General features: G+C 43.1%; 1 protein-coding gene across 1 annotated transcript in view; it reads right to left on the reverse strand.

Annotated features, from left to right (window-relative positions):
- Positions 1-1,281: 1,281 nt before the first annotated feature.
- SEL1L3 (SEL1L family member 3) overlaps positions 1,282-20,938 on the reverse strand; it is an 85,092-nt gene continuing 65,435 nt past the window's right edge. The window contains exons 17-23 of the mRNA XM_024745548.1: positions 17,601-17,691; positions 17,384-17,468; positions 16,160-16,269; positions 11,736-11,863; positions 10,797-10,899; positions 10,642-10,714; positions 1,282-2,389 (exon numbers count right to left, since the gene is read on the reverse strand). Coding sequence (XP_024601316.1) covers positions 2,250-2,389; positions 10,642-10,714; positions 10,797-10,899; positions 11,736-11,863; positions 16,160-16,269; positions 17,384-17,468; positions 17,601-17,691 — 730 coding nt within the window. The 3' untranslated portion in view covers positions 1,282-2,249. The remainder of the gene's footprint in view (positions 2,390-10,641; positions 10,715-10,796; positions 10,900-11,735; positions 11,864-16,159; positions 16,270-17,383; positions 17,469-17,600; positions 17,692-20,938) is intronic.

Here is a 20,938-nt window from a genome sequence, read left to right on the forward strand (position 1 = left end):
TGCAGGGCTGTGTGTGAAGCTTTACAGGAGCAATGTCAGGAAATCCCGTGTGAAAACAAGGAAGGCGGAATTGGGCAGAGGGAGAAATTGAGCTATAATGAATGTGTCGCCAAGGTCGTGTTCTGGAGCTGGGATGGCCCTTCCAGGACTTCCAAATCGAGGAAAGGGGCCTTTGTTTTCCTACATCAGTCATTGTCAAGGTGAAGGAGGGGTGGTTATTTTGCCCCCCCAAAGAACATTGGGTAATGTCTGGAGACAGTTCTGGCTAACACACCAGGGGATTGGCTGTGTGCATGGACACTGGGGGAGCGGGTGCATGCACTACTGGCGTCTAGTGGGTAGAGACCAATGATGTTGCTGCCATACAACCTAATGCCCAAGACAGCGCCCACCCCCACCCCCATCACCCCGCAACAAAGAGCCACCTGGCCCTGAATGTCAATAGTGCTGAGATTGAAAAAGCCTCCTGACATCAGCAAGTGCTGAGCTGCTCTGGCCAGGATTTAACCTTGGGCAGACCCCTGCTGCTGACGGCAGTTCCCAGTGAGGGGTGCAGCTGTGAACTTGCAGCAGCCTCTGCTCCCAGCAGCTGGGGAATGGGTGTGTTTGCCATGAAGAGGATCTAGGCAGACCAAAGGGCACTTGATCTGGCCCCTCAGACTTCTCTCTCTAATAACGGTAACAACCAACCACGTTCAGGGCACTGGCCTGTGAGTTTTACATATGTTATCCTCTTAAGCCTCACGAAAAGCCCAAGAGGCGGATTTTATGGCCCCTGTTTTGTAAAACAGTAATCCAAGACTCAGAGAGGTTAATCACTCACCCAAGATTACTGAGCTAGTAAGCTACCGAACCAGAATTTGAATCCGGGGCTGTCCGACTCCAAAGTCTGGCTCTTTCGCAAGCAGGAAGGACAACCTTGCCTAAAACAAGAGCAGTACACATAGCATACAGATGAGAAAGAGGATGGAGAGAAAGAGACTTAACCCAGAACTGATAGAAATCCAGCCTTACAACAGCCAGAACCCTGAAACAATGGCTGATACTGTGCAAACATTTCAGGGGCCGGACCCTGAGCTCGGGCTTCTGGGAGAGAGGCCTCCTGCCACCTCTCTATCCAGAAACGTTAATGGTTACCAGAATTAATCCCTCTGATGAGGGGACATTTTTTGCCTCCTTGAAGAAAATGCATGGACCTTAGGACTTTGTGTGATGACAACAGTAACTGTGAAAAAGGAAACAGTAATTATGAAAAAGGAAATAAAGACACTTCCCGGGAGACAATGGTATAAAAATAATTTTTATTTGCTACTGTAAATAAAGTAGTGCAAAGAGTAGTTTGGACCCACAGTATTGCAATTTATTTACTACCTTAGCAGCATACGGCGTAGACAGTCTGCTCTTCCCTTTCCTCCCTCTCTGTCCGTCCCCCACGACCCACCCATATGCAGACGCAGGCAGGCATAAAGGGCGGGGAATGAGACTATGAGCTAAAGGCTTGTTTCCTGCGTATTCCACTGCTGCCAGTCTATTCTAATGGGCAATTCATGGAAAAGACTAGACCTAAATACTAAGAATTTTCTAAATGTTATTTCACGGATTGCAATTGAAAGGTAAACGATATCCAACAGTGTCATTAAATGATTCGGAAGCACTACAGCCCTAGAAAAATTCAAGGAGAAAAATGTAAACCCAATTTACAAAGCCATCGCCTTCCCTGTATTTCCAGCCTTAACCCATTTATTTCAAGGTGCCTTAGAATTGCTGGGTCTTGGATGTCACATGGAAATCTGTCCATGGGACTGCGAGGGGTAGGGCAGTGGCAAACACACACACCAAATATTATCTAACTGGTAGAGAAGTCACAATCTTCTGTTTTTTAATAATAGGGAATGAACAAGGGGCTAAGATTCTTAAAATCCATCTCAGTGTATAAGGATTCGGATACGCCACAAGGCACACTCTGACTTCCCCATACACAGTCATTAGAAATGGACATCCGCAGTGACCCGCTTAACCTCCCCGACATGTCCCTGTGATCAGGATGCTCCTTGTATTTGTTTGATAACCTTTGGTATAACCACTGTCTGCTCTGGGTATTTCTTTGATTTAAAAAAAAAAAGACACCAAGTGCAAAATTCACATCCAGTTGACAAGACATTTAAGGTGTATAATGCCCCAGCCCCAGCTATCCAATACCAGCTGTTGAAAGGATTCTCTCTCATCTGGAGAGACATGGAGTGCACAGTTCACCCACGTGGCTCCGGGTTATTGGTGACGGTGGGCTGGTCCTGAGCAGAGGCGTCTGCAGCTGGAGTCACAGCTGGACTTGCAGCAGGGGCAGTAGGGTCTCGGGGGGCCCGGGCTGGTGTCGGATGGGAACCGCTGGCTGCAGAGACACATGCACAACAAGTGCTGAATATTCAAAACAGTACGTGCAGGACACACAACCACACCTAGACCCTTGCAAGCCAGAAGAGATGCTTCTAGACCAGTGGTCCTGGCACTAATTGGATGAGCAACTTTGGACCCATTATATAGGTTCTTTGGACTTTGGTGTCCCCTCCTATAAAATGGCAGGTTGAAACAGATGTGCAAAGATCTCTGGGATTCTAAGTCCTGAATTTATTCTGTGACTTTACAGGGGTGTGTAAATATTAAGAAAGAGAGAAATAGAGAAAAAAGAAAGAAAGAAAGAAAGAAAAGAAAGAAAGCAAGAAAGAAAGGAAGGAAGGAAGGAAGGAAGGAAGGAAGGAAGGAAGGAAAGAAAGAAAGAGAAAGAAAGAAAAAGAAAGAAAGAAAGAAAGAAAAAGAAAAGAAAGGCGGGGGAGAGGAAGGGAGGGAGGGAAGAAGGAAGGAAAGAAGAAGGAACTCCTTGGTCTATGTTTCCTATGGTCATATCTCTTTTTTTTCACCTAGTATTGATACAATGCAAGCTCTGGATTACACCAATCAATCAGAAAGAAAATGGAATTCTGATTCCATTTGGATGATATGCCAAATTTGATTTAAATTGAATTCTTTAAGTAAATGTGTATACATTTTGGAAAACATAATTACTAGGTTTAATTGTTTTTCAACCTACCTTTAGTAACGAGGTTGAACCACAATAAAGGTTAGGGAAGCTTATAAAGTTTTATACTTTATGGCAATAGCTTTCAAGCGGGGGTAATTTCGACCCCCCGGGGACAGTTGGCAATGTCGGTAGACATTTTTGGTTGTCACAGCCGGAGGATGGGGTGCTACTGGCATTTAGTGGGTAGAAGCCAGGGATGCTGCTAAGCATCCTGAAATGCCTGAGCCAGCCCCCCTCCCGAACAAAGAATGATCCAGCTCCAAATATCACTAGTGCTGAGGCCCACACACCTGCTTTATGTACTAAGGCTGTGAAGTATCCTGTCCATAAGATTGTGGGCTCTGGGACCCGGCTGTTCTGCCCTTTATCAGTTATGTGACCTTGGACAAGTTACCTACTCTCCTTCTGCCTCTAAAAAATGGAGAAAATAAGAATATCTGTACCTTATTTTGCTCTTATAAGGATTAGATGAGTTAACGTATATAGGGTTTTTAGAACAGTGTCTGGCTCGCCTAGGTACTCAACAGATGTTAGCTCTTACTACTAGTGACCTGGTTTACCATGGAAATGTGTTGATTTATCAATTTCTGGGGCTGCGCTTGCAGGACTGATGAAAAAGTTGGAGTGTTTGTTTCTGGGATGCTTTATAGTCCACTTTTAGACCCCAGTAGCCTATGAAAATAGCCAAAACTTTGAAGCCAGAAAGCCCAGAGTCACATGGTCCTTACAGTTACCAGCTGAGTGAACTTGAGCAAGTTACTTAACCTCTCTGAGCTTCAGTTTCTCTGTCTGTAAAGTGGCGGTACCAGCTTGCAGGGGTGTGTGACATACAGCTAGCACAGTGGCCATGGTTTGTGCGAACAATTGCCTTTAAGCAGTGCTCTTAAGCTCAGCAGTCCTTGAGTCTCATACAATTTTCAGTAGGTGGGACTATTCTTAAAGGTTCCCAAATGTCCATCCTGAAATGTATCGACTTATAGAAGATGCCATCACTTGTTGACCATCTGACTTCTAGATAAGCTCTTCAAGATTTCCACCTGCAAGAGGCTATACTAGGAAATTCCGGAACGGGCTCCAAAGCCTCCGACCTTTTTGAATATGTAAAGGAATTCTCCAAGGAACCCCTTCCAACAGCTACAGAAAACCTTGTGAATCCAGAGACTGTTCTGAAAGAACAGGATAGTGGCGGCGGTGCGGAGGGGGCCCAGGTGTTACATAACGATGTGACGCTTCTAGGTCAAAGCCATCACTCTGGCAGGTGATCTAACCGCGGCAGGGACCATGAGACCCAGTGATGCGGCACAAAGACCATTTGCTGGAGTCAGGAGACCTGTTCGGGGCAAGTCTCATTTATCTACCACTAATAGGTGACTTAGGGGTAGCTACAGAATGGCAGACATTTCAGTCCTAAAATGCTTGAATCTCATAGGCTTTGGTTTCCTCATCTGTGAATCGAGGGGCTTGGATTAAATGGTGTCCAAGATTTCTTGGGTCCGAACAGTTATCTTTCTGATGATTCTCTGAGGAAGTTAATGAAGTACTAAGGCACGTATTTTTCCTTTTCAAGCTCAGGGAAATGTTTAAATCACCATGGTAACAAGATAAATCAGCAATCAGTTTTCTGATTAAAACAAAAAAAGTGCCACTGTGTAAATGTAGAAGGAATGCATAATTAGCATCTCCACCACTGAAATCTTCTTGTCAGAGCATAACAAAAATGCTCGATGTTTCGGCAGTAAGTTTGTTATTATCCACGTGAGAACGCTCCCATTTCCAGCAGCAGTTTGCAATCACTGGACAAACCCCCCAACAGCCCGTCATAATTTTAAAGTGGCCTCTTTGTCTCCGATCACCTGGAATCTGTCCTAATTTGATTACCGGATTAGAATCAAGGTAATGAGGAAAATCAGTGTGCTGCTTCAAAAATTACGGAGTCTATTCCTGAGTCAAAAGCGATTTTTGGATTATTCGCTGCTTGAGGGACCATTTTCTGTACATTAGTGAGAATAATAAAGAGCTGGCCCTGAGCTGGCAGACTGCAGCCCATGGGCCTCAGGTGGCTCGCTGCCTGTTTCTGTATGGCTTGCAATCTAAGCATGGTTTTTGCATTTTGAAATGGTTGAATAAAAATCAAGAGAAGAGTACTATTTCGTGACATGTGAGAAACATGTGAGATTCAAATCTTCATGTCCACGGTAACGTTTTATTGGAGACCAGCCATATCATTTGTTTTCCTGTATTGTCAATGGCTGCTTTTGCACTCTAATGAAAGTTGAGTAGTTGTGACAGAGATGGCCCTCAAAGCCCCAAATGTCTATTATCTGGCCCTTTACAGAAAAAAATTGGCCAACCTCTGTTGTGGACCACTGCAGGAGAAATATCTGCTTGCCAGTTGACCAGATGGGAGCATAAAAGAAAGACGAATAGGAGAGAATATATTGGGTGAATCCAGAGATAGTAGACTATTTACAAAGATGAAGCAGTGGGGAGGGGGTGGGTAAGGAGGTGAGGGGGAAGCTCTGGAAATCATATACTATGAATAAGATCTAATCCACTTCTTTTGGGCCTCTGGATCCAGCAGGGACCAGTCCACGTATAAGATCCATGTCATTTAAACATTTCTTATGAGTAAAGATACCGGGAGGGCAGCAAGGATAATGAGATAGGAGAAAAGTAAAATCTCGCCATTAAATCACTCTGACTTTAAGGCTGCTACTTTTTGCATGAGTACCACTTTGTGACATTTTACTGTAATTTTAGTACCTCATTAACTGGAAATGTAGAGGACAGGAAAAGAGTAGGAAAAGGTTTAATTGATCTTGTTCGTATCATCTTACTCTTTTTAAAAGACCACTTGGCTAACCACTTAGGCAAAAAAGATGAGTTGGCTTAAATTATGAATGTTTTGAATAGGCTGACATTGGTTTAAAAGGTGAGCACGTCATGCCCAGAGCTGGTAGTTCTGCAGATCTTGCTCTATACTGTGTATTCTATTTAGACACAAAGTTTACAATAACACGAGGAAGGCAGGACTCTCTCTGAAGCGGTCTTTTACATTTTCTCCCTCTATTCTTCCCTTTACCTTCCGCCAGGCAGCCAGTCACGCTCCATGTCTTTTCAGTCTCAGGGGAGATTTGTGGCAGGGACAGAAATGGAGATGGTTCTAGACATACTTTACTTTGGGATTTTTTGTTTTTCCCAAAGCCTGGGTCCATTAAAGCAATTATGCTTGGCATCCTTGACCGGGAGGGGGAGAGGGAAAGTGCTTTAGAGATGCAATGAGGCAGGGAAAGGAGGTGTCTGGAGTGTGGGAAAGTGGCTGAGCCTGGCTGTGGGTGTACCTCAGCGGAGCCCTCACCTTGCCCTTCAGCAATCTGAGAAAGGAAGACCTGGCAGAAAAAAAAAGGCTAAGGTGCTCAGCTTTGGCAAAGACAATGGGACTTGTAGGTGACCCAGAAGCTGCGAAGCCGACGGACCTGGAAGGATGGCGTAGGCCCAGGGCAATGTGTATTCTGCTATCAGACTGGTGACCATCTGAGTAGTTAGTGCTACCAAAAACCCAGGGACCTTTGCACGTCCCTGGGAGGCATCAGCTTCAAGAAAGACTGAGCTGCCTGGTAGTATGCAAGCTAGGAATCAAAATCAAGTTCCCTCAAAGGAAATAAAAGATTTTTTTGCATACGTAGTATTTTTTGTGGACTTGTTTTGGTACGCTAGCTAGACTAGTCAGTATTTTTGTTTAGCTGTTTTTTAAAAAAGAGCTTTATGTTTTAGAAAGAGTCTAATAGCATAGAAAAGCATGCTAGTCTCTGGTAGTGGGGTCTGCTACTTACTGAGGTAAACCAAGCTCTTTAAGTGTAGGCGCTACCTGGTGTCAGCGTACTTTAATTGCAAGTAAAATGCCCTAGGGGGCATTACTCCTTAGGAGATACCGGGCTAACATTTCTTGAGTTCTAAATACTTTACTCAGTGTTCTCTCATTGGGTTCTCTCAACTACAATACGACATAGGTGTACTACTAATTCTGCTGTTTTAGGGAACAGGAAACTAAGGCACAGAGAAGGTCCCTCCCTTGCCCAAGGTCACACAGCTAGTGACAGGCCAGCATCTTAGCGGTCTGTGCTGTTAGCTACTGTCCCACACCGCTAGCCTTCTGAACGCAGGACAGTTTACTGTGGCAAGTGTGGTGAAGTGCTGACTATACGTCACAAAGCGTATAAACTCAGGAGGAAAATGAAGGTAGTTGGAGCTGAACGCAAAATGGATGGACAGCTCAATTTAAAGGTTTGGCCATAAATCATTAGTTTTTAGAAACAACTGACTGGAAAAAGTGCAAATCACAGAATGACAGAGATCCCTAACTTAGAGCACACTCCTCTTACCCAGCACCTTAAGGGAGGCTCTTAACTCTCAAATCCTGTCCCTCTCCGCTCTGGCAGTCAGCACCTAGGCTGCGTTCCTGTGCCAGCTTAACCACGGCCAGGGTCACCACCAACATCTACTACATCCGTCACCTTCCCACGGGGTGGCTCATGGACCTCGGGCATCAGCTCCTCGGAGAGATGCCCGCAGTAGAAACTCTGCCCGCTGAGGGACCCCTGCAGTGCTTCTCTGCTGCTTTTCTATGCTTCCATCCCCCTTGCCCCATTGTCCAGTCACTGACAGAGTACCCTCTTATTTCAAAGTCATTGACAAATTTGCACTTATATGGAGGACTGTAAAAATAGGAAAATAATTTACTACATATTTTAATTCAACACTAGTCCTAACAGGGCTGGTATGTACCACTGTAGGGGCACATTTTGGAAATATGTGGAGACTCCTTTTTTTCTTAACTTCTATGCCCTTACGACTCTAAGTGTGTGGAACAGCATCGTGAATGTAACCTGAAACCTTGTGAGAAATGCAGGATCTCAGAGGCCACCCACAGACCGACTGACTTAGAACCTGTATTTAACCAGATCCCTGTGGGATTCCTGTGCACACTGAAATTAAGAAGTGCGGGGCTAGAATTTACATATTGAAATACATATTATTTTATTATAATTACTTTCTTTTTATTTCTCCTTTATATTGCTGTTTAGGGCATTATTTTTAAAACTAAGTGTGTAGGCAGATTACTTGTCATTCATTTCAAGGTACCAAAAAAATGTCTTAAAAAATACATCTTATGTAAGGGGACAGTGGGTCAGAGGCAGATGGTAGCCACTGTTTTAGAGTATCATAAGTGTGAAAAAGTTCAGAAGTCTGCTGCCCTACATCCTTTCATGGACTCTATTTTGTGATTTTGGGCAGAACACGGCATTCCTTTAGCCCCATTTCTTCATCTGTAAGATGAAGGACATAGAATTAAATTATTTTTAAGATCCTATCCAGACTTCTCCAATGCTCACCGAAGGGAAGAGGTATGTACAGGAAGAAACAAGTGAAAGAGTTTGAAAAATATGAAAAACAAATGAGTGAAAGAGCAAAGGTTACACAGGAAGGGGAAAGTATATCAAAAGGCAGGAGGGACAGGGAGATGGGAATGTGGAAGGACTGATAATGAAGCTATGGAAAAAGGAAAAAAATGACGACTTCTGATAAAAGCCATTCCACCAGCCCATGAATTTTCATGGCTACCAGCTGGCATAAAATGAGAAAGACAATTTTCAGCTCCTCTAACGGAATTGCATTTGTAATAATCATAACAATATTTCTACAGAGTAAAAAAGACAGAAAACACTGACAAGACGCAAAATAAATGCATTATACCTGGGAACAAATTTAGGGATGGGACAGAATTTGCATGAGGAAAACTTATCAGCTGGCGTGCTACAGGGCATCAAACCTGGAAGGGCTTTTTAAATTTTATTATTTATTTATTTATTTATTTTGCGGTACGCGGGCCTCTCACTGTTGTGGCCTCTCCCGTTGCGGAGCACAGGCTCCGGATGCGCAGGCTCAGTGGCCATGGCTCACGGGCCCAGCCGCTCTGCGGCATGTGGGATCTTCCCGGACTGGGGCACAAATCCGTGTCCCCTGCATCGGCAGGCGGACTCTCAACGACTGCGCCACCAGGGAAGCCCTGGAAGGGCTTTTGGTGGTTCCTTGTTAACCTCCTCAGATAAATGGGGGAAAATGACTCCGTATTAGCCTCTCGGAACAGTGGCTTCTGTCTCACCATCAAATCTGTGCTGAAATGAACTTCTTTTGCTTTTCATTATCTGCTACACAAATAACGGCTATGCCGATGCTCAAATGCCATGTCCAGCCCTAACGTATCCATTTGTAAATGTCCCTGTTGGTCTTTGTGAGTGATTCTGTCCTTCTGTAGCTTCCAAGATGGTTGGGAATTGGAATTCTCCCCTGAGAGATGTTTGCAAATTTCAGTACCTACTAAGTGTGAGATCATAAATGATGGGACCAAGGCCTTCCTCTGACTCAGCTTGTGGTCTCATAGGGAAGATAAACATGACAGTTAACATTATTGAGATGGTTTTATATGCCAAATAAATACAACAGCTAACATTTTGGTGTCATGTGTATTTTTTTCACTGAACTCTCCTAACAACCCTGAGAAGTAGCTACTATTATAACTTCATTTTATTGATGAGAAATTGGGGGATCAGGAAAGTGAAATAACTGGCCATAAGTCACACAGCTAATGAAGAGCTAAGCCTGGACTCTAAACCTAGCTAGAAAGGACTGGGGTGCCTATCTCCTTAACTACTGCCCTACACAAGCTCAGAAAAGAAAGAGTGACTAGTAGAATCCACACTAGACTAACGGCTGGCTCTATTGTCCCCCTCGGCCCCTCCCTCTGAATCTAAGTGGCTGGGTATTTTTACTCATCACAAGTGCTTGTTTATTATCTTACACATTTGATTCCTCGACTGGGATAAATAGGAAGACTTCGTGCTAGAGGGGGCCTCAGAACTGGGTTTTAAGACACACAAGGTATAGTTTTGATAGCAGGTGTACTTTGAATTGGAGAAGACATTTTTGTTCAATTTCTTAAGCACCTTATTTTTAAAAATCCTTGCTTACTTTGAAAAATGTAACAATAATTGGAGCCTTCCATCAGCCAGAGATTACGAGACAGCCCTAGGGGTAACCACCATGTGAATGATCCACCTAACGAAAGGAAGTAGAATGGCTAAGGAGGCAGAGTGTCATTTTTCTAATAAGGAAAAAGAATCCCTATATATATTTTTTAAGATTTAAAAAAATTAGTTAATTAATTTATTTAGTTCTGGCTGCACTGGGTGTTCATTGCTGCGTGCGGGCTTTCTGTAGTTATGAAGAGCAGGGGCTACTCTTTTTTGCGGTGTGTAGGCTTCTCATTGTGGTGGCTTCTCTTGCTACAGAGCACGGGCTCTAGGCGCATGGGCTTCAGAAGTTGCAGCACGCGGGCTCAGTAGTTGTGGTGCACGGGCTTAGTTGCTCCGCAGCATGTAGGATCTTCTCGGACCAGGGCTCGAATCCATATCCCCTGCATTGGCAGGAGGATTCTTAACCACTACATCACCAGGGAAGTCCCTCCTACATTTTTTATATTGCCCTGGCTTTTTATAAATCTTTACCTGAGACAGACTGGCAATACTGCACGGTCCAGGCGATCAATGCAGACAGCAGGAAGGTTCCCAGAAAGTAAATCTGCAAACATCCAAAGCACATGTCAGATGACTGACAAAGGGTGGGGACCATGAGGACGGAGCTGAGGGGAGACAGTTCCTACCAGGGCAGAGTGCAGGGTGGCACCCCAGATAAGCCGGAGGTTAAGGTAAAGCCAGGCCAGGGAGCAGGGGCTGAAGGACTCCTCGCTGCTGTGGCTCCAGCACCTGCAGACAAAAAGCACAGTGTTGCCAAACGTTGGTAGCATTACTTACGACCGATATTTGCAGATCCTCAAACCCACATCCTTCTGCTTTGGGTCAAATGAGCACATGTAAAATGAGAGAAAAAAGAAACAAAACCAGTTCTGAGGGGTGTGAGCCTGTGCTGAAATTCTAGGATCCTGGCAAAAATCTCAGAAAAAGGTCAGTCTTGTCCTTCATAAAAAGGTCAAGGAGGCCCTTGTAGCACAGGAGCTGCCAAGGAACACTTTTATGTGAGTGTCTGTGTCCAAAGTCCAGACACTGGGATGCCTCCCTATCTTGCAGAAAAGTATCATCTTATTGGACACTTTATTTTTTCCACTCTTGCGGAAAAACTTCGTCAGCATTTTAACTTCAAATCAAGCACATTCTATATCTTAATCCTCAGATACTAGAAAAGGGAATTAAGTTTGGGTCCAGCTGAGTGTTCTCTAATCAGAACAAATCCTGAGCCCTTTATAACCACTGGCATTAGAAAATAAGACCAAGGAGCTTCCCTGGTGGCGCAGTGGTTGAGAGTCCGCCTGCCGATGCAGGGGACATGGGTTCGTGCCCCGGTCTGGGAGGATTCCACGTGCCGTGGAGAGGCTGGGCCCGTGAGCCATGGCCACTAAGCCTGCACGTCCGGAGCCTGTGCTCCACAGCGGGAGAGGCCACAACAGTGAGAGGCCTGCGTATCGGGGAAAAATAATAAGAAGAAGAAGAAGAAAATAAGACCAAGGCTAACTTTAACCAAGAAACAAACACCACCCACTTGGGTTCCTCCAGCTGCTACAGTATTAAAGAGGCTCTGAACTCACCTTTCGTACAGTTCTTGGAGGATGGAGATGTTATTAGAATGGATGGTCGGGTCAATTTCCAAGAAATCCAAAATATGATGTGGGATGATAGCACCTTCCTCAATTAGCAGGGCCAGGTTAAAAAATCCCTGAAAATAAGCCACAAACCAAACTCATTCACTCCTTATAATAAAGCCTAGATGGACACTTCATCAGAATGTAAACTAACCTCTAGATTTTTTTTTTTTCAGTCCCTAGAGCCAGATGGTTTTGTCATCTTCACTGATGAATTGTTTCCCTAAATATATGCATCGGAGGAACTTATTTGCAGAAGAACCAGGAGGCTTTCAGAGGACGCTGTGTCCCATCTGCTCAGAAGCCAGCCACCAGGGGAATCTGTCCTTTCCTGTTCATTCTCTCAAAACAGAACTCACTGGAAAACGTGCCCTTGTATCATCAACAAACCCAGAATATCGACTCAAAGGCAGTGTCCGTCACTTACAGACTATACCCTGGGTCACCATCGGTATTTCAGAATTCTAACAAATGTGGCTGTGGGTGTGCTCGGGGCTGACATTCTAAGAGGAGAGGACCTCTGATGCGCAGGGAAACGTGCAGGTGTTTGTCCGATCTTTCCTAAGGCAGCGAGGAAAACCTCCTCACCTGATTCCTCTTGGTACAGACCCTCCACTCTGGTACGCTTCCCTACCTCCCTCTCATTATATATCTTGTTCTTGACCCACAGAGGTAGGACCTGTCTCACTGGGCTGTGCAGGTCCAGTAAAATAACACAGTTAAGAGCCTGATGGTCGAAGTGCTTCATAGAGGATGGAAACTATTATAGGACCTGGAGGAGATGCACTGTCAGGAGTCTCACAAGCCGGCTATGTGATGATCGTGAGAAAAATAACAGCAGCTGGAATTTTCTGAGTGATGCTATATATGCGGCTTTGTTCTGTTTTACATATATATTCACTTAATCCTCACAACAACAAGTTGAGATAGATTCTGTTATCCTCTATACTATTATTACTAGGAAGCCGAGGCACAGAGAAGTTAAGGAATTTGCCCTAGGTCATACAGTTGGAAAGGGGATTCAAATGTAAACAGACGGGATTCAGAGCCTCAAATCTTAAGTTCCACCTTGCTGCTAAATAACCTCTAAATAGATACAAGTATTAGGTGTCTTAAAATTTCACACACACACAAGCAGAAAATAGACTGTTTCTCCACTTTTTGAAAGAAAGGCGCTCTTAAAACTCGAGGTATTAGAAGAAAAGGACTTTATAAAATTTTAAAGTCTCTGAACAATGGAAAAATAACAAGATTAAAATAAATTGGAAAATGGACTAGGGGGATATTTGTATGCATTGTAATAGCTTAAGGTTCATTATCTACTGGGCAAATGTATAAAGAACTAATTATAATTTAAATTTAAAAATATCAAAACTCCAATAGATAAGCACACAAAGAGTAAGAATAGAGAATTCACGTAAGAAAATATAAAGGGTAAATTATCATAGATGAGTATATGTAAAAGTGTCCATCCCCAGTAGTAGTCAAATACATACAATTTGAAACAATAAGGAAGGATCAACTTATAATCATTCAATTACCAAATTAAGTCACGAAAACATCCAGTGCTGACAAGATTTCAGTGATCCTTTTATACTAAGCACTGCTTGGTGATACATTAATTGGGAAACAGTTTCAGAAAGTAAATCGGCAATATACTATTATTATGTAACCATGAAACCATTTAGACTGTTTGACTTAGCAATGCCATCCCTCAGATTATAAAGAGATTATTCAAACGGAGGTGAAAGATGGAAATATGAGAATGTTCATTGTAGCACTTGCTATAATTGCAACACAATAGGAAATGACCTTCACGTCTTCCTTAACGGACTATAAATCCCATGAAGGCAAAAATATTGTCTATCTTTTAATCTTGTGTCCCCACCACTAAGCAGTGTCTAAGACATGGCAGGACTACATAAACATGTGTCAAATCCATCAATAAATTAGCAAACAAGACAATAAATGTCCATTAAAAGATAAAACTTAAAAAATTGCAGTCTAAAAATAAATAAATGAATAAATTACAGTCTATCAGCTCAGCAGGATATGGCACAGCAGTTAAGAGTAATAATTACAGAGACCATGCAATAGAATGCACCCATTCCTACAATACGTGAGAAGAAGCAGATTTTTCAAGTGGCCCGTGTGCTCTAGTTACCATTAAAGAGACCCACCGGCCTGTGGCTGGGACTAGAAAGGGACATGAAGACAGAAGGAATTTAAAAAAAAAAGAAAGAAAATCCAAAGGAATAAAGCCCCTGACATGGAACTGTGGGTGCATTCTTTGATTTGTTTTCTCTTTAAAAATTATTCTTGGGCTTCCCTGGTGGCGCAGTGGTTAAGAATCCACCTGCCAATGCAGAGGACATGGGTTCGAGCCCTGGTCCGGGAAGATCCCACATGCCGCGGAGCAACTAAGCCTGTGCGTCACAACTACTGAGCCTGTGCTCTAGAGCTCGCGAGCCACAGCTACTGAGCCCGCGTGCTGCAACTACTGAAGCCCGCGTGCCTAGAGCCTGTGCTCCGCAACAAGAGAAGCCACCACAATGAGAAGCCCACACACCACAACGAAGAGTAGCCCCCGCTCGCCTCAATTAGAGAAAGCTTGGGCGCAGCAACAAAGACCCAACACAGTCAAAAATAAATAAATAAAATAAATAAGTTTATTTTAAAAAAATGATTCTTTAACGTTTTTATAACATCATCTTGTGAAAAAATTAAAAATCAGAACTGAAAAAAAAAAAATTAGGTCCAGGCCTAATTTTCAGTAACAACATAAATCATCTAGGGGAGTTTGGCTCACCAAAAAATCCTTTTAGTACCAACTCCTATTTCATTCCAGAAGAAATAATAATAAAAGGATAGATCATATCCACTAAGCATACTCAGTGCTGGGCTTGGCGCTTCACGTCCAACATGTCATTTAATCCTTGTAACCTATGAGGTGGATGTTATTATTATCCCCAGTTCACAAATGAGAAAACAAAGAGTCAGTGATTGAGTGGCTTGCCATATACAAATAGCTGTGAAGGCGCAAAGATGTGGGGTAAAAGCAAAAGTAGTACCTCCTTTAAAAAAAAAGACTAAGATAGGGATGAGTTTCCAACTTTGGCTTTGTGATCAGATCACAAATCACACAAGAAACCTGTGGCATAAGAGGGTAACAACTATTCCAGCTTCCATCACAAAACAGCCCTGAGATCCTCACAAGACAAGTCCAATTAGCAAATGTAGGAGGAAGGAGAGAAACAGAAAATCATCACTGGCACACTACAGTTAGTTGTTGCAGGCAAGATTTACTGAAGGATACTGAAATCAATGGGCAGAAGTTGGAGGAGAAATCAAATATTTGCATCATTGCAAATTATCTCCCCAAGATATCTACGAATTAGAAAGAGAAAAATATTAACTTTACATGGGAGAGACCTAGTAGAAACCATCTTCACCGAGTGATTGAGATCAGCCTCACCAATAAGACATACTGACACTATGTACGCCACATATGATACGCTGAGAAGGACATATAGCATCTGGGCTATCTTTGCCCCAAATGCATAATCTCAGTCTATTCACGAGAAAACAGAAGACAGGCCCAAATCGAGGGACATTCTACAAAATATCTGACCGGTATTCTTCAAAGGTATCAACGTCATGAAAGACAAGCAAAGACAGAAACCGTCCCCGATTGAAGAGGACTCAAGAAATATGACAACTAAATGCGATGTGGGATCCTGGAACAGAAAAATAATGTTAGTGGAAAAACTAGTGAAATACAAATAAGGTCTGAAATGTAGTTAATGGTCCTGAACCAACACTGATTTCTTAGTTTGATAATGAGATCGTGGCTATGCAACTTTTCTATAACTCTACAAATATTCCAAAATAAGAAGTCTCCCCCACCCAAAAAAAAAAGATCACTGAGAGCAAAGTCCTATCACTAAAGTATTGGCTCAGCTATGCAAGCAAACTACTTCCCATTTTGACCACTTCCAATTTCTTGAGTTCCTTCCTACCTGGTGAGCTAGTTTGATGGAATCTGGTAGAAAGACTCCTGGGTTTGGAGCCAGGAGACCTGGCTTTAGGCTCTGACTGCTTCACCTACTACCTGCTTGTCTGGCCTTGAGCAACTTATCACCTTGTCACAATCTTGATGTTCTTTACTATAAAATAGGTCTACTTATCCCCACTCCCACGAGGTTGCTGTGAGAATGGCAGGGGAAACATAGTAAGTGCTCAATAAAGGTTCGCCATTCTGGCTAGTGTTCTCAGAGAGGTTTTGTGAGGGGCTCGTGAACACGGATGAGAAGTGACTTTGCAATCTCACAAAGAAGCATCACCAGGGGCTCATTTCTGTGGCCGTTTACCTGTGAGTCTCCATCCAGCGCTGCTTGGGCATACATCTGCACAGACAGCTCAAGGTCTTGTGATTGGTTTTGGTGACCATAGTAGTAAAGGTCTCCCATTTTCAAATATGCTGCAGGACAAAAAGGACAAGTAGTTTTATTTCAGACCGACCTTTTAAATGATTGGCCCATTTGCATGACTGCGAGTTTTTCCCACCAGAATCTGGATATGGGTACATCTTTAGGCTTCCTTGACGTGGGGAGGGAAAAAAAGATTATTGCACTGAGCACTCCCATTTCTAGACACATTTTCTTGCTTCACTGGGTAGCTCTCCTAAATGGGTCTGTTTGTGAGAATCATAGTCTGCAACATCACAGCCCCAACAGCCAAGGTTGTTTGGGGCACCGAGATTTTGCTGCCTGGGTTTGATGACTGATGTATATTTCTTTACTCTGTTTAAGCCATATATGTTATCTTTCCTCTGAGGAAAAAGTTTTGTTTGAGTGTATGTATCACTCAACGTCCAATCAGAATAGAATCTTCTTCAGGTAGTTCAAAAAAGGGATTTTAACACTGGGAACTGGTTACCAGGGTGTTGGAAGAGTTGAAAGGGCAAATGCCGAACAGTAGGCAACCCAGAGATTAGCAATGCAGGAAGCCACTACCTTCCTAGGCCTGGGGGCCAGCTGAGACCACAGAGGATGGACCGCCAGACAGGAGTTGGAACCATGGAAATGCAGCCATTGCCAGAGACACAGCCCAAAGCAGAGAGAAGGGGAGAAATACTTGGGCTTCTCACCTCCTCCCACCCTGCAATTTCCTGCCAGCGCCTCCCATTGGCTGAAAATAATCAGATGTCACTGGGCAAAGGAGTCTGGGAACTGTAGTTACTGAAGGTCAGCCCTCTATCACACAGGGCAGAGCCAGGAAGAGAGGGAATCCATCTGAGGGCAAAAAGGCAAAAGGCTGGCGCAGAGAATCTCTCCCGAATAGCTTTTTCTTTTGAATTCTCACTGATTCCTTAGAAATGATGGGTCCAAGCATTCGATAGACAATGGATGAAGAGAAATGTATTGCTTGAGATTGAGAGCAGAGTTTAGGGAAGATCTTAATAGCCGAGATTTTTCACTCGGTTTCTTAATTGTTTAGAAATATTACACCACACAAAGCTGTTAGATGTTCCCTGTTACTAAAGATTAAAAGCCTCCAATGCTTCAAGTTAGCACCCATTTCTCTATACATACCAAATGAAGGAGCATCGATTTGAAAAACAGAGAAATTATAGTATCTCCAAACACAATCAACATCCAAGTACCTCTTGGCCAGGTCCTAAGGGGATGAAGGGGGAGAAAAAGTTAACTCATTAATATTTCTGCCAAGTGATTAATTTTGCCTCCGTAAAACCCAATTCATTATCCTTAACCTTAGAGCTTCTAGTCTGAGGAGAATACATTTACTTACTGGCCTCTCCTCACAGATGTGAGCTACATTTGTCTGTGACACTTCAATTCCAGTTTCTGCTGCTAAAACATAATACAGCAAAGCTTCGTGCCTAAAAATAGATGATTAATAATAAATTTCATCGGAGTGGCTCTTACTAATACTCACAGAGAGCTTTATATTCACACGTAAGAGGGCACAAAATAAGCAGTTTTTTTAAAACCACAAAATCATGAGGTTTTTTTTTTTTTTTTAAATAAATACTGTTGTTAAAAATACTGCATGCACTGATTTATTTTCTCTCTTAAAAGGCTGAACTCACAGATAAGGTTGGGGAGCTAGTTGATACAACAGCTACCTCTACTGGCCGAATGGTACGTCGCGTGCTGGCTGGGGAGCTGTCTATTAGCTTTGGGTCCTTGAAATCCTTCCATCTTCCATCCTCGCTTAGAGGAGATAAGTGGTATTAAGAAAAAGCTCTGCACTTTTGGGTCCTGTTTTGCGAAGGGCTTTATGGGGCTTACGACTCTGAACAAGCTTAATTAAAGCTGAGCTTCTGTGGTACATTAGAAGTTTGGCAAAGGAGAGGCAGTTTGCCAGGGGCTTGATACCAATGGCCAAAAACACATCTGAAAAAAGTAAATATTCGACACCACTGGTAATTGAATAATTGCGAGACAATGAGACCACTTTTCATTTGTTGAGACTGACACCTGATTCATAGTACAGATAACGGTAAGAGCTTGGGGAAAAATGGACCTATTCCTACGACCACTGTTAGTGGGAAGCCAATTAACGTGATAGCTAAATGTGAGGACTCTTACGAATGTACATACCACCTGGCCCAACAGTTCTGCCCCATGAGGGTTTATTCTAAGAAACAATCAGAAACATGTGCAAAGATTCTGTGGCAACAGAGGTCATGGCAGAGCTGTTTCTATGAATTGGGGGAAAAAAAGAAACAAATATCTGAAAATCAGTGACTAGTTCAATTAACCCATGGTACAGCCACTTTCAGACGAGGCCATTAAAAATGATGTTGAAGAAGAGTATTCAAAGACGTAGAAAAATGTCTATGCCAAAGTTTCCACTGTGTAAAAAAAACCAAAAAAAAAAAAAAAAAACAGGATAAAAAACAGTGCAATTTCATTTTCGTAAAACAAAAATAAAACTGAATCCACACATGTACACACACACGCGAATACATATATGCAGGAAAAAAAAAATCTACCAAAACGCTAACGGTACTTATCTCTAGGTGGTGAGAAGGCAAGTGATTTTTACTTTCTTTTTACTTCTCTGATTTCCTCCATTTTAACCATAAATTGTTGTTTCTAAAGCTTATTTTCATTGTCCGTAGCTAATATTAAGAGCTATTTCTTAATTTTAGCTCCATCTAGGAGATGGTTTAAGAAAGGGTGGGGGGAGGTTGGGTTGGGGGAATAAGTAAGCAGATCCAAACGTCATCTTTTCTACAAGGCTAAAGCATCTCCTGGCAGGCCATCCCGTGGGGACAGAGGGAGGTGACTGGGGGGTCAAATCAGGACAGGCAGACCTTCAATCAGACATACTGCAGGTCACGGCTATGTGGCTGCTGAGTGCACTGTTTCCTGGCCTCCGAGATACCCAAGGCAGCCGACCAATTAGGCATGACTCATGCTAAAGAGACAAGGCTGGCTAAGCAGCTTCCCCTGCGAGGACAAGTCACATCAGAGAACCACAACTGCAACGGCAACAACACAAAAGACCCCCAGACATTTTCTTACATAGCTTGCAAGTATCGTGTTTGGTGACAAGAATCCTCGGAGCGGACCCCAAATGGGGGAGCTAAATTTGGGGGAAGTTCGGCAGAAAGACTCCATCATTCTACAATTAGGTCCCGTTCCAAAGGTCTTATAATCTCAAACACTCAGGTTTGCCCCAGTGCCTCAGTTTCCCCCACTGGATGGATGAGGGAAGGAGATGGTGTAGACTTGCCGGCCCAAGGTCAAATATCAGGTCGGCTCTCTCTGCTGCCATAACTGGATGAAATGGGGTTCATATAACTGCAATGTAATAAAATGAGGTTTTCTTAGATAGCAGTTGGGCAGACTGTTAGAATTTTGGAGTGGAGGACACAAGGTTGACACTTCCTGTAAGAACAGTCACTACGATAAATTTTATAAAGACAATACCTTGCCTCTAAAGTTACTTGGAAGATGGGGGAGAGAAGGGAGGAACACATTTTATAGGAAGACTTCAATTGACCAATTATTGTATAAGCCGGGAGGAAATCTCACAGAATTCTCAAGTATTTCCTTTGAGGAAGCACTGAAATCACCAAAGAGATGTCTAAAAATATTGATGTCAATAGAAACACTGAACAGAAATCCACCTCTGTCTTCCATCTTGCAGAAGCCATCAGGAGAGGCCGTAGACTCCAAAACCACCACCATCTGTTTTCATATATTTAAGTGTGAACTCTAGGCAAGGGTCAGAACACTGAAGAACAGACTTTCTCACCTTAAGACTTCGGAGACATGACACTTCTGCAGAAACCCTATCTGCACTTAGCCTCCTAGCAGTTTGCTCTTACTTGTGTCTCAACTGAGTCTGCCTGAAAATATTAATTACAGATATTTCTATCTTTATATTCATGGAATAAACATTTGCTCAGTATGTGCTCTGTGCAGGAGGACCAAAGCCACAAAACTGTACTGTTCTTCTGTGAATTTCCTCAAGGTTTAGGAAGCTACCAGAGGTCAGCTTTATTTCCGATGCACTGAAGTGAAATAGTCCCCAGTCAGTCATTCTGATGGGGGGTGGGGGGCTGGGCAGGGATGCAGAGAGGAGGGGATTTAGAGTAAAGGATGTGTGTAGGGGCATACTTGCTATCCTCCCACTTCAGACTCGGCACATCCATTTATAGAACTTTTATAATGATACTTAATAATCAATCCTTTGGCTGCTTTCTGTGAATTGTGAATTTGAGTAACTCTGAGCAGTTTCTCAAACAATTCTATTGTTTTCTCTGGGTTCTTTTCTGCCAATGTCTAAAGCAGCCCAAACTGGAAGGATAAAAAAAGAATCCTGGGGTCTCAGTGGAATTTAGGACCCTGCTCTAAGGCAAAAAGATGAATCTCTTTCAAGTGGAATCTTGCATGCCTGCTTGTCTTGCCTCAAGCTTACTAGGATCTGGCTAACCTCCGGGGTTAATTAAGTATTTGGGGTATATTTAAGACAAAGGACAGTAAAACACTTAGCTCACAGATGAAACACAAAGAGGGGTAAGACAGAGAGAAATGAAACAGGACAGGCGACCGTAAGACAGAGAGAAATGAAACAGGACAGGCGACCTCTCCTTATCGGACTTCTCCTGG

Source organism: Neophocaena asiaeorientalis, unplaced genomic scaffold (genome assembly GCF_003031525.2).
Source record: "Neophocaena asiaeorientalis asiaeorientalis breed wild unplaced genomic scaffold, Neophocaena_asiaeorientalis_V1.1 scaffold397, whole genome shotgun sequence".
NCBI classification, from domain to species: Eukaryota; Metazoa; Chordata; class Mammalia; order Artiodactyla; family Phocoenidae; genus Neophocaena; species Neophocaena asiaeorientalis.